This window comes from Somniosus microcephalus, chromosome 8, assembly GCF_052327205.1.
Source record: "Somniosus microcephalus isolate GS21.2 chromosome 8, FLI_Smic_1.0, whole genome shotgun sequence".
Taxonomy (NCBI): Eukaryota; Metazoa; Chordata; class Chondrichthyes; order Squaliformes; family Somniosidae; genus Somniosus; species Somniosus microcephalus.
The window spans coordinates 75,096,995-75,114,680 of record NC_140994.1 but is presented as its reverse complement, the minus strand read 5'-3'; the positions used below and the strand labels follow the sequence as shown (position 1 = coordinate 75,114,680).

Here is a 17,686-nt window from a genome sequence, read left to right as displayed (position 1 = left end):
GACTGGTGAAGTCAAGCGTAGGTCCCTTGCAGTCAGAATCGGGGGAATTTATAATGGGGAACAAAGAAATGGCAGAACAACTAAATACATATTTTGGTTCTGTCTTCACAAAGGAGGACACAAATAACCTCCCAGAGGTGCCGGGGAACATAGGGTCTGATGAAAGGGTGGAACTGAAAGAAATCAGTATTTGTAGGGAAATGGTGTTAGGAAAATTGATGGGACTGAAGGCCGATAAATCCCCAGGGCCTGATAATCTACATCCCAGGGTACTTAAGGAAGTGGCCCTAGAAATAGTAGATGCAGTGCTGGTCATCTTCCAGAACTCGATAGACTCTGGAACGGTACCCATGGATTGGCGGGTAGCTAATGTTACCCCACTATTCAAAAAAGGTGGTAGAGAAAAGGCGGGGAATTATAGATCGGTAAGCTTGACACCGGTAGTGGGGAAAATGATAGAGTCCATTATAAAAGATGTAGTAACAGAGCACTTGGAAAGCAGTGACTGGATCGGACAAAGTCAACATGGATTTACAAAAGGTAAATCATGCTTGACTAACCTACTGGAATTTTTTGAGGATGTAACTGGTAAAATAGATAAGGGAGAACCAGTGGACGTGGTGTATTTGGACTTTCAGAAGGCTTTCGATGAGGTCCCGCATAAGAGATTAGCGTGCAAAATTAAGGCACATGGGATTGGGGGCAAGGTATTGACTTGGATAGAGAACTGGTTGGCGGACAGAAAGCAAAGAGTTGGAATAAACGGGTTGTTTTCCGAGTGGCAGGCAGTGACTAGTGGGGTACCGCAAGGATTGGTCCTTGGAACCCAGCTGTTCACAATATATATTAATGATCTGGACGAGGGAATTGGATGTAATATCTCCAAATTTGCAGACGACACAAAGCTGGGTGGGAGGGTATGCTGTGAGGAGGATGTCGTGAAACTCCAGTACGATTTGGACAGGTTGGGTGATTGGGCAGAAACATGGCAAATGCACTATAATGTGGATAAATGTGAGGTTATCCACTTTGGTGGCAAAAACAGGAAGGTAGATTATTATTTGAATGGCAATAGATTGGGAGAAGGGGAAGTGCAAAGAGACCTGGGTGTTCTTGTGCACCAGTCGCTGAAGGTAAGCATGCAGGTGCAGCAGGCGGTTAAGAAGACAAATGGCATGTTGGCCTTCGTAGCAAGAGGGTTCGAGTACAAGAACAAGGATGTCTTGCTGCAGTTGTACAGGGCCTTGGTGAGACCGCACCTTGAGTATTGTGTGCAGTTTTGGTCGCCTTGCCTGAGGAAGGACGTTCTTGCCATGGAAGGAGTGCAGCGAAGATTCACCAGGCTGATACGTGGGATGGCAGGAATGACGTATGAGGAGAGATTGTGTCGATTGGGCTTATACTCACTGGAGTTTAGAAGATTGAGAGGGGACCTCATCGAAACCTATAAAATTCTGTCTGGCCTGGACAGACTAGATGCAGGAAGGATGTTTCTGATGGCCGAGGAGTCCAGAACCAGGGGTCATAGTCTAAGGATAAGGGGTAAGCCATTTAGGACTGAAATGAGGGGGAATTTCTTCACCCAGAGAGTGGTGAACCTGTGGAATTCCCTGCCACAGAGGGCGGTGGAGACCAGTTCATTAAGTACATTCAAGAAAGAGTTGGATATATTTCTTAAGGCTAAAGGGATCATGGGATATGGGGAGAAGGCAGGGACAGGGTACTGAATTTGGATGATCAGCCATGATCTCATTGAATGGCGGAGCAGGCTCGAAGGGCCGAATGGCCTACTCCTGCTCCTATCTTCTATGTTTCTATGTTTATCCAAGTAACTATTTTCCATATGTGAACCCAGACAGTGAGTGATGGCAACTTATTTGGCTATGTGCGGGGCAGGGCGTAGGGTGTCATTATAACCAAGCCCAACCCTATTTCACCCAATGTCCACACATGTGCACTTTCTAGCACAATAGTGATTAAGATCTTGAACTCTGGCTACCTTTGCACCTACCGCTCCCCCACCAACCCCACCTCTAAACAACCTTTCAACACTAGACGAGGAATGCGGAGCCCATTTGTAGACCAAGCACCACTCTAGCAGAAATGGGGTGACTCAGCGTAAGCTCAGAATAAGGGGTCGGCCATTTAGGACTGAGATGAGGAGAAATGTCTTCACTCAGAGGGTGGTGAATCTTTGGAATTCTCTACCCCAGAGGGCTGTGGAGGCTCAGTCATTGAGTATATTCAAGACAGAGATCGATAGATTTTTGAATAATAAGGGAATCAAGGGATATTGGGATAGTGGAAATGAGGTAGAAGATCAGCCATGATGTTACTGAATGGCAGAGCAGGCTCAAAGGGCCAAATGGCTTACTCCTGCTCTTATTTCTTATGTAACATATCACATGGCACATTGCCTGTTGAGCCACCAGGTCAGTACGTTGATGATGATCTATATACTTTTATCTGGGCCATATTTGCAGGCAACTGTTGATTGCCGTAATGAAGAATATCAGCATGCCAATACTGAGTATCAAAGAAACTTCACAGTGATGAGGTAGAACATGTATTCAAATGAAATTGTGCACAACACACTTAAAATAATTAGGCCTAGAAATTCGGTTTTGGCGCAGCGAGGGCTTTAGCGCCGGAAGTTAGTGCCGGCGCTAAGTCCCCCTGCGCGCGCCAAAAATTCAGTAGCGCCGCGCCCAAACGGCTGCCGGCGCTACTGAGGGGTCTCAGCGCCTCAAAACTGGCGCCACGCGCTGCATTGCAGCGCTATTCCGGCGTTGCGGCGCCCGCTGCGGTGCGGCAGGCTCGGGAAGTGCAGGCCTCCTCCTTCTGTTAAGGAGGAGCTGCCTGCACCCGGCCGCGGCCCGCGATAATCTTTTTAAAAATGAGCCCGGCACCTCGGACAAGTGCCGGGCTTGCTTCTGTTCTGGGGGGGGGCGGGGGGGGAAGTCCGGGGAGGGAGCTGCGGCCAGGCGGCCGGCGGGAAAGCGGCCGGCCGCCGCGGGGCCTTTAATGCGCCGGCGCAAAGTTCTGTAAGGCACCTCTGCCAGAACGTTGCTTGCGGCTGCCACGGGCGAGGCGGCCGCAACTCAATTTCCGAGTTCGGGCGGGTTACCATGGCAACCGGGACGCTGCGCACACCGATGACGTCATCGGTGCCGGCGCAGCGCTACCGGCCTAACGCCGATTTAGGGCCCCTGTCAATTTCTAAACTGGCCATAACTTCGGCGCTAGGCCCTCTAGCGCCTCAAAAGCGGCGCTAAGGCCAGTGAATTTCTAGGCCATAGTATTTAAATAAACTGAGATTAACTTCAAGAAATTAATCATTCTCCATTGGCTGCAAAGATATGTGATCAGCTCACAACAGCAGAAGAGTGGAGTCCATTACTTCAGCAGCAACCTTTAAAAATTGACTATTATACTTGCCTTTTTCATAATTTATAAGTTTAAATAATGCATACCTATCAGCGAGCTTCAAACAGAAATCAGCAATTTCAAATTTTCTCTTCCAGCAAACACAGCTAAGGTTTTCATTGAGGTACAAGATGAAAATGACCATGTCCCTGTTTTCACCAAGTCTCTCTACCTGGGTGGGGTGACTGAAGATGCCAAGACATTCACCAGTGTGCTGCGTGTTAAGGTGAGTGAAGATGATTAATTTGCTGGATAGTGGAGACTCTACAATGATCTGAGCTGTAGCTTTCATTACTTGGTTGCTGTGAAAAGCAATAGAAATTCCGAATTGAGTCTGACTTGATCTAAATCTTAAGCTTGTTGCATTGCTACATGATCCAGATAAACTAGTATTCGTACAAAATCATCTTCAGACGTTAATCCTGACAAAAAGCTGCAAGTTATTACTTTTAAGATAAATTTTCCTGGTAGTCCTTCCCATGTACTGTCGAATCCTCTTAATTTCGCAATTTTTTACTTGAGAAAAATGGAATTATCCAGTTGTTCAAATTGAGAAATGTAAATAAAACAAAAAGGCATTTTTTGCACAATTTCAATTTGAATTGCAAGTAATTAAGCAACTTGAAATTCAGAGGGGTAGACTGTACTTCAGTTACCAAAATGTTTTAGCTAGATTTACATAGAACATATAACAAGTATAATGAGAACAGCTGCTACTGGTTTTACGTTTCATGGAGTTTTTAAGGTTTCTGTCTTTTTGTGCATCAGTTTACCAGTAATCATTTCAAATTGCACATTTAATAAAGAATTGCTTGAAAATGTACTTAATTGTAGGAAAATCCAAAAATTAATTTTGATATAGATTTCTGTGGCTGTTCGACTTTCCTGACAACCAAAAAGTGAATATTAAAGTTGGAACTAATACTGTAATGGCAGTGATAGCAACAGTTGCTAGTTTTGTAATATAACTGAACAAAGTGGGAATCAGAGAATTAGACACAGAGGTCAACACAACTAAATTGCACCTTTCTGATCCTTTCCATTGTGGAAAGGAAAATTGGGCACGACAGGGTGTACAATGCGGCAATGCTCCATCTCACCCTCAGTAAGCTCCCCACTGGAGTGGAGCTAATTTACAGAACAAATGGGAAACTGTTCAACCTCCGTCACCTCCAGTCCAGATCCAAGGTCATCCCATCCTCTGTCGTCGAATTACAGTATGCAGACGACGCTTGCGTCTGCGCACACTCGGAGGTTGAACTTCAAACTATTGTTAACACCTTCACCGAAGCGTACGAGAGCATGGGCCTTACACTAAACATCCATAAGACAAAGGTCCTCTACCAACCTGCCCCCGCCACACAGTACTGCCCCCCGATTATCAAAACCCATGACAAGGCCTTGAACAATGTGGACCACTTTCCATACCTCGGGAGCCTACTGTCAACAAGGACAGACGTTGATGACAAAGTCCAACACCGCCTTCAGTGTGCCAGTGCAGCATTCGGTTGCCTGAGGAAGAGAGTGTTTGAAGACCAGGACCTCAAACCCAGCACCAAGCTCATGGTCTACAGAGCAGTAGTAATACCCGCCCTCCTGTATGCCTCAGAGACATGGACCATGTACAACAGGCACCTCAAAGCACTGGAGAGGTATCACCAACGCTGCCTCCGCAAGATCCTGCAAATCCATTGGCAGGATAGGCGCACCAATGTCAGTGTTCTCGCTCAGGCCAACATCCCTAGCATCGAAGCTTTGACTACGCTCGATCAGCTCCGATGGATGGGTCACATCGTCTGCATGCCCGATACGAGACACCCAAAACAAGCGCTCTACTCGGAGCTCCGACACGGCAAGAGAGCCCCAGGTGGGCAGAGGAAACACTTCAAGGACACCCTCAAAGCCTCCTTGAAAAAGTGCAACATCCCCACCGACACCTGGGAATCCCTGGCCCAAGACCGTACAAAGTGGAGGAGAAGCATCCGGGAAGGCGCCGAACACCTCGAGTCTCTTCGCCGGGAGCAAGCGGAAGCCAAGCGCAAAAAGCGGAAGGAGCGCACGTCAACCCAAGCACCCCACCCACCCGCCCCTTCAACCACTGTCTACCCCACCTGTGACAGAGACTGTTGGTCCCGAATTGGACTCATCAGTCACCTGAGAACTCATTTTTAATGTGGAAGCAAGTTATCTTCGGTTCCAAGGGACTGCCTAAGAAGAGAAGACAACGGGCGGGAAGAGAAACAGGTGGGGTGCATAACGGGCGGGGTGTATAATGGATGGGGTGTAATTTAAGATGGGTGTATATCGGGCAGGGTGTATATCGGGCTAGGCGTATAACGGACGGTGTATGATTTAAACGGGGTGTATATCGGGCGGGGTGTATATCGGGCGAGGTGTATATCGGGCTAGGCGTATAACGGACGGGGTGTAATTTAAGCGGGGTGTATATCGGGCGAGGTGTACATCGGGCGAGGTGTACATCGGGCGAGGTGTACATCGGGCGAGGTGTACATCGGGCGGGGTGTACATCGGGCGGGGTGTACATCGGGCGAGGTGTACATCGGGCGGGGTGTACATCGGGCAGGGTGTACATCGGGCGGGGTGTACATCGGGCGGGGTGTACATCGGGCGAGGTGTACATCGGGCGGGGTGTACATCGGGCGAGGTGTACATCGGGCGAGGTGTACATCGGGCGGGGTGTACATCGGGCGAGGTGTACATCGGGCGAGGTGTACATCGGGCAGGGTGTACATCGGGCAGGGTGTACATCGGGCGAGGTGTATATCGGGCGGGGTGTACATCGGGCGGGGTGTACATCGGGCAGGGTGTACATCGGGCGAGGTGTACATCGGGCGGGGTGTACATCGGGCGGGGTGTACATCGGGCGAGGTGTACATCGGGCAGGGTGTACATCGGGCAGGGTGTACATCGGGCGAGGTGTATATCGGGCGGGGTGTACATCGGGCGGGGTGTACATCGGGCGGGGTGTACATCGGGCGGGGTGTACATCGGGCGGGGTGTACATCGGGCGGGGTGTACATCGGGCGGGGTGTACATCGGGCGGGGTGTATATCGGGCGGGGTGTACATCGGGCGGGGTGTACATCGGGGGGGTGTACTTCGGGTGAGGTGTACATCGGGCGAGGTGTACATCGGGCAGGGTGTACATCGGGCGAGGTGTATATCGGGCGGGGTGTACATCGGGCGGGGTGTACATCGGGGGGGTGTACATCGGGCGGGGTGTACATCGGGCGGGGTGTACATCGGGCGGGGTGTACATCGGGCGGGGTGTACATCGGGCGGGGTGTATATCGGGCGGGGTGTACATCGGGCGGGGTGTACATCGGGCGGGGTGTACATCGGGGGGGTGTACTTCGGGTGAGGTGTACATCGGGCGAGGTGTACATCGGGCAGGGTGTACATCGGGCGAGGTGTATATCGGGCGGGGTGTACATCGGGCGGGGTGTACATCGGGGGGGTGTACTTCGGGTGAGGTGTATATCGGGCGAGGTGTATATCGGGTGAGGTGTATATCGGGCGAGGTGTATATCTGGGGGGGTGTACATTGGGCAACGTGTATAACGAACGGCCATACTGCTACCACCAATTTACTGCCACCACCAAAAGTGAAAATGACCCCAAAGTCCTTATTGGGAATCATCAAAAAGTTTGAACTTCCTTATGTTAAGCCCATTACATGCAATTTTAGATACGAGTGTACATTTTTCATAAGCAGGGGTTGATTTTCAATCTAAATCTGGGCGTATAACAGCTTTATGGATTGGACGCCCGTTATAGAAACAGCCTGATTTTCCATAACGCCAGTTTTGTGCCCAAGCGGTAAGCTAAAACTCTACCCCATTGTCCTTATAAAGCTCTCGAACGTAAAAACTGTTATGCAGCATATTGATACATTTGAACTCAGGCACGGAACCTGCTTGTGCCTACCATAAGTTTGTGATCTGGGCTAGGATGTTGCACACACCCTCATGAGGAGAAAGGGAAAATCAATGGGTAATTCCCCCCAGGAGACGCTCGGACATTGTAGGATTCGCAAAATTTCCACATTCTCCCAAGGTTATTAATAAGAGGGACCCTGCATGGACAATTAAAAAGAAAAGGGTACCCAAAGATGGCGTCCGCACCTCGTGACCAAAAGCCTGTAAGATTTTAAAAGCTTGGACTCTGCAGCTTAAAATCGAAACTTAAAATGCAGTTTCTGTGAAAAGGACTTTGTGTTTTGAAAAGCCAGACAGCAAACATGGAATATGCATTACGTCAGATCGTAGACAGATCAAAACCAGGTAGGCCATACTTGAGGCCATTAGGTTGTCTGCATAAATAATCAGAAACAGCTTATGGGAGCCATCAAGGCTGGACAGGCCGATTAAAATGCATTAATGACAATACAGCCCGGACATCAGGCCATTTGGTACGATAAACGGCCATCTAAAAACAGTTAACTTAGATTGCTTTAATCATTTAAAACAGCCCGCCAAAATTGAAACAATGAACTAACCTGATTTGGCGCGCAGATAAGGGGCCATCGGAAAGAGTATAACTGTAGGCCCTTAGTAGCAATCGGTCTGCTGGCTGGCTGCTGTCTTCTTCTCTCTGGTCGCTCTGCTCTGGTCAGGCTTGGGGCTGCCGCCGCTCGCACTCGTGCCCTGGCCTCGTGGCGGGGGTCTCCTCATTCCCCCCAGTAAAGATTCCAGCAGTCAAGGACATCCATACCAACAGTGGGGGAGGGGAACGAGACCCGAGTCCATAGTCATCCAGGACACCCAGGCCGCAAATAGGGGTGAGACGAAACTGAGCAGGTAGCCCAGGACTTGTATAGCAGCTATACGTGACGAGACGAGCCGAGACGAAGAGTAGGGTAGACCCGACAAAGAGCAGAGAAGGGCAGCAGAAGACGTATTAATTTTAAAAACCCGAGCGCCAAGTTATAAGCTGACGCTCGGGGAAGAAAGTATCTGAGGACAGTGAGACGAAGTTGGTTGGGCGAACCCTGAAATTAAGCTGGCGCTTGGGGGCAAGCCTCTCGTTGAACATTGCGAATAAACGCAGGTGTCCACGCCATGATGAATATGTTGGCGTTCTAAGCTTGGGTAATAAAATCTAAGCAGTAAAAACTGCTAATCGTCTCATTGACGTAACGTTACCGCCGACGACCGCCCGAGGGAGAAGAAGAAGAGAACCCATCGTGACGAGACAACAGCAGCTGAGGAGAAGAAAGGTGTGTCGCAGCAGCAGCTCCAGCACCGCACCCTGAGACCACGTGGCGACGGGGTACCTAAAAGTACAAAAGACCAAACCCCAAAACCCTCAAAACAGCTGACTTTGCTTTGGATTGGTGAGCGTGAATTCTGGCCCCTCATAGCTTAATCTAGTTAGGTTTAGGGGTGGGGTAAGGATTAAGGGGACTGTTAAAGTAATTGTTTTTCCCTCGATGTGCCGTGTGTTCCCCATTCCCTGTATAAGTATAGTTATTTTGTATTTGCCTGTATTTTATACTAGTGACTTCTCATAAGACTGTTTTCATTTCTGTTTTAATAAAATCTTGGTTTTCTTACGCCAAACCACTTGTCTACTCGAGTCTTTCTGTATCGCCGCCTGTACCTAAGTCCGGTGTCTAGAACCCAGGGAGCGATTCAAACCGCTCACCAACAGTCGGGGCATAACTGACTGGGCGCACGCGCCACCCGTCACCCCCTATATCTCCAAGCAGTTGCCTCAAATGTGAAATGGTAAGAGATCTTAAGAGCAGGCTGTTGCCTGGGAGTGATGCTGGAAAACCTCAAATGAGACAGATCCTATGCACCAGTAACAATCTTCACTCCAACCAGAAAAAGATCTCAAGTGGGGCATAGTCAGTGTTCCCTCTAAGCTGTGTGCATGTGTGCGCTGCCGCACAGTCATCTGCAAGGCCCCGCGCAGGCCGCTCGCAAGCTTTTACATTGGAAATACTGCGCAGGTGCAGAAATTTAAAGGGGCCGCGCACTGAAAGAAACAGGCCACGCAGAACATCGTGCAACCTACAGGGAACATTGGTCACAGTTAACGTTCCCTTTAAGTGGCCGCACGCAGCCCGGGACCGGCTTTTCCAATGTAAAATTTTGCGCATGCACCAAACTGTGACTGGGCCATGCGTGCAAAAATAAATACTTGTGGCAGAAGAGTGGAAGCCCAGGAATTTCAGGGCCTCTGAAGTTTCAAATAAAGCTTGTAAAATTTCTGGTCAGGCTTAAGATCTGGCCTTTCCAGCACACTCTTGCCAGAATCAGGCAGGATTGTGCTGGAGACTCTTGGCCTCCCAGTTTCACCATTAGATGGTGCTCCTATGTATTGTGCCATTTTCCACCTGTATTCTACCACAACCAGAGCCTCCTTGTAAATGTGCTAAGCCACTGCTGCTGGACTGGCATAGATTTTCAAGTTAAAAATGGAAGAGCAAATTTTATCTGCCATCTTTGGTGTCACAATGCAAGGTGTCCTCCAAAAATGAGTTGTCTGTAATGCACCTTCTCACTTACTTCACCTTACATTAGAAAAGTATATGAAATATAAAGGGGCCGATTCCCCAATTGGGTGTCTTGGTGAAGATCAGTGTTCACAGGGCGCGTCGGTCAGGAAATAGGCCCTACACTCTGGAATGTCCTCCCTAAAGCCTCTCTCTATTCTTTTAAGATGCTCCTTAAAATCTACCTCTTTGACTAAGCTTTTTGTGGTGTATGTAACCTGTTCCACCTTAAGAGAACTTAAGCCTGTTCCACCTTAAGAGATGTACTACTTTCTCGAGCTGCTGTATACGTAATACCGGTGGTGACCACCGGTATATAAGTACTGTGTAGTGATATTGTATTTAGTATAGTCCTGACCTCCAACTAGTAAAGACCTGTTGAACTTTATTCTTGTAGTCTGTGTCAGTAATTAATCTTAATACAACTGGAACACACAGACATAACACTTTTAGTCACCTGTCTTAATATCTCCTTCTGAAGCTCGATGTCGAATTTTGTTTGATTACGTTCCTATGAAGCGAATTGGGATGTTTTACTATGTTAAAGGTGCTCTATACAACTCTGCAAGCTGTTGTTGTTATTGGGAAGTTGTGTTTGCATTGCATGTGACGTTCCATCCTTGGAAAATCGCAGTCAGTGCTCCTGCGAACTTGTGATTAGCCATTCACTGCATGCAAGGCTCTGCCAGGGCGTGGGGTCTCGAACATTTTCCCCTTAAGTAGCAGCTACTTTATTGTTAACATCAAAGATGCAGTGAAAAGGTTATCATTGTATTAATTCCCTCATTTAAATTCATTTCACGCTTGCTTTTGTGGCAGTGCATTAGAGAGAAAAAAATCTCCTTAAATGAATGATTAAAATCGCACATCTCTCAGCAGCTATATTTTCCCTGGTAATGGTTTGGGATTGAGGAGCTTATTTTCAAGGTAACTACCTTTGAACTTATGTTTTTATTGAAAATGGCTACCTTCTTGAACACAGTTCTTTTAGGCCACAAAGGCAACGCTGGGTCTCAGGGTCACTATAGACCCCTGCCTGTGCCACCTTGGCATACCCTGTGACGGCTAGACACCTACCCCACCCCCACCCCACCCTAGAACACGTATCAAGTGCAACTGTCCCGATCATCTGCAAAAGATACATTTTCCCCTTTGGCAAAATACAACCCATCCCAGAAACAAATGTGTCAGTGAAACATCAGTAGGACATGCACAATTGTCGTCGGTAATATACATGTCTACCTGGAGCTATGGAACTACACAGCATACTGAAACCCCTTTCTGGAATCTTCCATAACTAAAGCACACACACATCCCAGGTCACCACTCAAGAAGGAAAGAATAGGACAATTAGAAAGAGGCCACAGACCCCTCCATTCCAAAGCCAAAAGATAATGACCCAACCCCGTAAGTCCACCCCTGGACTCAGACGGACCCCTTGATATCCGCTGACCCAGACACTGCCACCAATTTATCTTGACCCCAAGATATTTCCATATCCCCAATGGGTACACAACCATACCAACTACCTGAATGTACCAATGTTTGGAGTTTGCACATTCTCCCCGTGTTTGCGTGGGTTTCCTCCGGGTGCTCCGGTTTCCTCCCACAGTCCAAAGATGTGCGGGTTAGGTTGATTGGCTATGATAAAAATTGGCCCTTAGTGTTAGGGGGGATTAAATACGTGGGGTTACGGGGTTACGGGGATAGGGCTTGGGTGGGATGGCTGTCGGTGTAGGGACCGGGTGCTAGGATTTGGATGGATGATCAGCCATGATCTCGTTGAATGGCGGAGCAGGCTCGAAGGGCCGAATGGCCTACTCCTGTTCCTATCTTCTATGTTTCTATGTTCTCTCCTGAAAGAACCATGTGAAAAACTATTCTTCGACTTAACAAACAAAATATGCATTTTGTTTTTTACAAAATGAGAATGAAAACATTTATCCTACCTTGAATAGAAAAAAATTGTGAATTTTTCAAAACTAGCCAATATTTTAGAAATAACAGGACTGTTCATAGGTCTGAACATAGAAATGGAGTAATGTTCAAGCAAATGCTGTAAGAGAACATGGGGGAAAAATTCGGTATCGCCCATTTTGGGGCGCTGATATTGGCCGGGCGGAAATTTTAGCGCCTGGCACTAATTATCGCCTCCAACTGCAAAATTCGCCTCTATCACCCCTGGAGGTGATTTGAGTGTTAAATCAGGTGCTACACACCTCTCTTAAGGCGCAAACGTCAGGGAGCAAGGCGCTACCTCAGAACGCTACCGAAGCTCAGGCGATGTCAGTTACCATGGAAGCCAGACACACTGGCGCCATCCAGTTCTTAATGCTGGCCAGCCACACCCTGCTCATTGCAGCCTTGAATCTCGGCCTGGAGAGACCTCAAAAACAATTGTGTTGGAAGCACTAAGGGATAGGCCCACGGAAAGAGCTCGGCACTTAGGAAACTCAAAAGTGGTGCTGAGGGCCAAAACTCCTTAGTGCAACTTCTGAAAGGATCCAAATTCAGAAGCTCAGTTCCTATTGGCCCCTTTCCCCCTGCCACCTGAAGTGCCTCCTATCCTATCTTAATGAGAGGATTGCATAACTCCTGTTCATACTAAGATTAAACCGTGCTAATTTGGCAGCATTACAAATTAAATGCACCAGGGTAACAGGGATGACTGTGGTAATCTTCCAGTTCCAGAACACAATTACTTTAACAGTGACAAAAGGAGGCAAATCAGCACTAATCTGGTCAAACAGCCTGGTTCCATTAATGGACTCTGTAGGAATAATTATAGTTGGAAACCTGGTTTTAATTGTTACAAAATATTCTGTGCGTCTTGTCGCGAGGGACAGATCAGTAAAGAGAATTCCCTGCCATAATTAGATCATTGGTGGGTTTTATTTGACTATCCTCTGACTAGGGTAGAATAGGTTTTATTGTTCATGTAAATCTGTTTGTATTTTAGCCTCACACTTAGCAAGCTTTACTCAATATTATTGTACTACAAATGACTGTTCATAAGGAATACAAACTATTCAGCTATAAATAACAAGACTTGTTACTCTTGGTGCTTTGGTTTCCCCTTGGTCTCCATCCCTGAGATGCTTATAAATCAGAGGCTGGAATCTTCTTTACCTGGGCGAGTTGGGTGTGGGCGGTCGGCGTGGTGGGTCGTGACCTTGTTCTTGCTTCCGTCCCGCTGCAGAAATCGACTTTGTGCTAATGGGGCCTATTATGCCCACCCTGCGCGTTACCCGGACCTATTAAATAGTGCGGATCTGATGACATCAACCATGACGCGTTTTCAGCCGGTATATTTAAAGGAACCATGGCCACATTGCATTTGAAGGTTCATCTAGAAGTGTGCAGTCACTGCAAAAGGACATAGACAGGCGAAGTGAGTGGGCAGAGATTTGGCAGATGCAATATAATGTTGGAAAGTGTGAGGTTATGCACTATGGCAGAAAAAATCAAAGAGCAAGTTATTATCTAAATGGAGATGGCAAAGACGCTGAACAAATATTTTGCATCAGTCTTTACAGTAGAGGACACTAAAAATATCCCAACACTGGACAAACGGGGCAATTGGGGGGGAGGAGCTAAACACGATTAACATCACTAAAGAGATGGTACTCAGTAAAATAATGGGACTTAAGGCAGATAAATCCCCCGGACCTGATGGCCTACATCCTAGGGTCTTGAGAGAAGTGGCGGTAGGGATTGTGGATGCATTGGTGATCATTTTCCAGAACTCCCTGGACTCAGGAAAGGTCCCGGCAGATTGGAAAACTGCTAATGTAACACCCTTATTTAAGAAGGGAAGTAGACAAAATGCTGGAAACTATAGACCAGTTAGCCTAACATCTGTGGTTGGCAAAATGTTGGAGTCCATTATTAAGGAAACAGTATCAGAGCATTTGGATAAACATAATTTAATAGGACAGAGTCAAAATGGTTTTACGAAGGGGAAGTCATGTTTGACAAATTTGCTCGAATTCTTTGAGGATGTAACATACAGGGTGGATAAAGGGGAACCAGTGGATGTAGTGTATTTGGACTTCCAAAAGGCATTTGACAAGGTTCCACACAAAAGATTACTGATCAAGATAAAAAATCACAGGATTGGGGGTAATATACTGGCATGGGTGGAAGATTGGCTATCTAACAGAAAACAAAGAGTTGGGATAAATGGTTCATTCTTGGGCTGGCAATCAGTAACTAGTGGTGTCCCACAGGGATCAGTGCTGGGACCCCAACTCTTTACAATCTATATTAACGATTTGGAGGAAGGGACCGAGTACAACATATTCAAGTTTGCCAACGATACAAAGATGGGAGGGAAAGCAGTGAGTGAGGAGGACATAAAAATCCTGCAAAAGGACATAGACAGGCTAAGTGAGTGGGCGGAGATTTGGCAGATGCAATATAATGTTGGAAAGTGTGAGGTTATGCACTTTGGCAGAAAAAATCAAAGAGCAAGTTATTATCTAAATGGAGAGAAACTGCAAAGTGCTACAGTACAAAGGGATCTGGGGGTCCTGGTACATGAAACACAAAAAGTTAGTATGCAGGTGCAGCAGGTGATCAGGAAGGCCAATGGAATCTTGGCTTTTATTGCAAGGGGGATGGAGTATAAAAACAGGGAAGTCTTGCTGCAGTTATACAGGGTATTGGTGAGGCCACACCTGGAATACTGCGTGGAGTTTTGGTTTCCATATTTAAGAAAAGATATACTTGCTCTCGAGGCGGTTCAGAGAAGGTTCACTCGGTTGATTCCAGAGATGAGGGGGTTGACGTATGAGGAAAGGTTGCATAGGTTGGGACTCTACTCATTGGAGTTCAGAAGAATGAGAGGCGATCTTATCGAAACATATAAGATTGTGAGGGGGCTTGATCGGGTGGATGCGGTGAGGATGTTTCCACTGATGGGTGAGACTAGAACTAGGGGGCATAATCTTAGAATAAGGGGCTGCCCTTTCAAAACTGAGATGAGGGGAAACTTCTTCACTCAGAGGGTAGTAAATCTATGGAATTTGCTACCCCAGAGAGCTGTGGAAGCTGCAACATTAAATAAATTTAAAATGGAGATAGACATTGTCCTAGCAGATAAGGGAATTCGGGGTTACGGGGAGAGGGCAGGGAAGTGGACGTGAGTCTAGATTCAGATCAGCCATGATCCTATTGAATGGCGGAGCAGGCCCGAGGGGCCGTATGGCTTACTCCTGCTCCTATTTCTTATGTTCTTATGATTGCTCCAAACACTTGGAGACATGACTGCACAGAGGCAGAGGCTGCACCCAGGTTCTCTGAGGACTCCCTCCATTTGTTTGTGGAAGGAGTCAGAGCATGCAGGGAGATCCTCTTCCCTTCAAATGGGCGGAAGAGACCTCCCCAGGAGACAAAAGGAGCCTGGCTCCAAATTGCAGAGGAGGTGAACAGCAGGGATGTGTTCAGGAGGACCTGAGTGCAGTGCCACAAACGTTTCAATTATCTCATTAGATTAGGAAACATGAGTACAAACCACACTCAACTTCATCCTGCTGTGCTTCTCATCACATTTCCATCACTCTGCCTTCCTAACCCTACTCCTGTACATCCTTACTCACACCAACATACTTTGCACGTTCACCCATACCTCTCTCTACCTACATTATCACATCGCCATCTTACTAGCCACCCCTCACATTCACCCTCATCCTAATGCAATCATACCAACTAATAACACACAAGGAGGCTAGTTGGCATTGTCACTCCAATCCATCATAGTCTCCCTCAAAAGATGTAACCCATCCATTCGTTACACTCATTCCATTACTTTCACTCAAACTCCTCTTGTTTCCCTCCTTGCAGGAGAAGAGAGCGCACAATAAGAGGGAGAGGGAAAGAACTGGAGGTGGGCCTCCATCATTTGCCACCCTCACAGCAGCAGAGGAGGCTATGTTGGAAGTATCGGGAGTGGCCGAGCAGCTGGAAGTGGGAGACGGTGAGAGGGGGACATCTCAGCAACCTGGTGACAGAATTACATATCATACAGCTACGTAGCATATATCAGTCACTCATATGGGGACAGATGTCATCAGCCAGTGAATGGTCATCATGTGCATAATGGTATGTGTACCCATTCTTCATATGACATATCGAACTCATCTCTTTACTCTCCCACAAGTCCATCAAGAGCACCCCCCCACCCCACTGTCCAGGAGGAAGAGGAAGACGACTCCTCAGAGGAGCCTCCAGCCTCTGAGGACGCAGCATCACTAGACATAAGCGCGCCCAACACCACACAGAGGCACTCACCTCGGTGGGTCCCTCGCGAGATAGCGTAGTCTTGTCACCTGGTCTGTCGCAAGTCACAAGTGAGCAAGAGCAGATGCTGGAGACAGGGACAGCAGGGGAGACTCCTCGCTGGAGGGTGCAGAACACTCCCAGCTCTACTCAGCTACATGCAGAAGTTGAGCCTCAGGGGCCATCCAGAAAGAGAGCGATCCTGGAGGTGCAGCAAGAAGTGAAGGAGGCTCTGACAGGTTTTGCGACCGCGATGTCAGCAAATGTGCAGAGAATGGAGGAGTCCATCTCCAACATGAGCACCACCGTGTCACAGGAGATGACGACTGTAGGCTCTTCCATGGATAGGATGGCCACCTGCATGCAGCAGCTAATGCGCCACTCACAGGAGCACATGGTCTCTATGGAGAATAGATGGCAGAGGCTCATAGACCTCCTGTCTAGAAGGGATGTCAGTGTAGACGTGGGTCCTCATGGCCCTACTGATGTGCAGCATGGTACTGTCCAGTTCCTTGCTAGCAGGGAAGTGCGGGTGGTCCATGAGAGAGATGATGGTGAGCAAGGATATGGAAATGTGGGCTCCTCTCAAAGCGATCACACTTCTCCCCCGTTGCCACCCCCTCAGTCAGAACACCAGATGCCTCCTCGGACAGCGATGGCAGAGTCTGCCCCTGCACAGTCACAGGAGGAGCAGACTTTGTCGGGGCCATCACAGGCTCTAAAACCCAGAGGACGTCCGCCAAGCGTGTCTACGCAGTCGCAGCATGGAAGTGAGCGGCTTGCCTCTACCTCTGCTGAAACCACAGGGGTAGATCCTCGTAGAAACAAGCATAAGAGAAAGTTGACACACAAGTAGATTCACAAGGGTAGCCACTTGGATGTTTTATTCAATGTTAATGTCAAGTTTCCGTTAATGTGATGTCAACCGTAAAAATCTTTATTTTCACCACTTTCCGGTCTTGGAAAAATTTGTTTGCAGTGAATGGTGAGACATAACGGTACCTCCTGCAATGGTGGTCAGTGTGAAAGGAATGGCTTGGTTATTGTAGGGATCCTTTATGGTGTGCTGTGGGGTGGTGTGAACCTGGCACATCATGTGGCAGCCATATGGGTGTAATGCGTAAAGTCAAGTAAATCTGGCCATGATGAGGCCATCCCTGGCCTCCCAGGCAGCAATGTGCTGGGGTGCTGGTGGGATCTGGACCGCAGGTTCCTCCTGCTCCTCCTCCTCTGAAGAGGCTGTGCCCTCAGTGCCTTGCTCCTCGTGCAGCGCTAATCTTCGCTGCTGTGCTATGTTGTGCAGGGTGCAGCAGACCATGATGATTCTGGAGACCCTGGCTGGTGCGTACTGAAGGGCTCCCCCAGATCTGTCAAGGTATCTGAAGTGCATTTTCAGCATGCCTATTGTCTGCTCTCTGACACATCTTGTGGAAATGTGGCTTTCATTATATTTCTCCTG

General features: G+C 47.9%; 1 protein-coding gene across 10 annotated transcripts in view; it reads left to right on the top strand.

Moving 5' to 3' along the window:
- Positions 1-17,686, top strand: part of pcdh15b (protocadherin-related 15b) — a 1,235,959-nt gene that overhangs the window by 1,075,243 nt on the left and 143,030 nt on the right. For all 10 annotated transcript variants that reach the window (XM_085994900.1, XM_085994899.1, XM_085994897.1 and 7 more), the window contains one exon: positions 3,525-3,652. In XM_085994900.1, the coding sequence (XP_085851026.1) occupies positions 3,525-3,652 (128 nt within the window). The remainder of the gene's footprint in view (positions 1-3,524; positions 3,653-17,686) is intronic.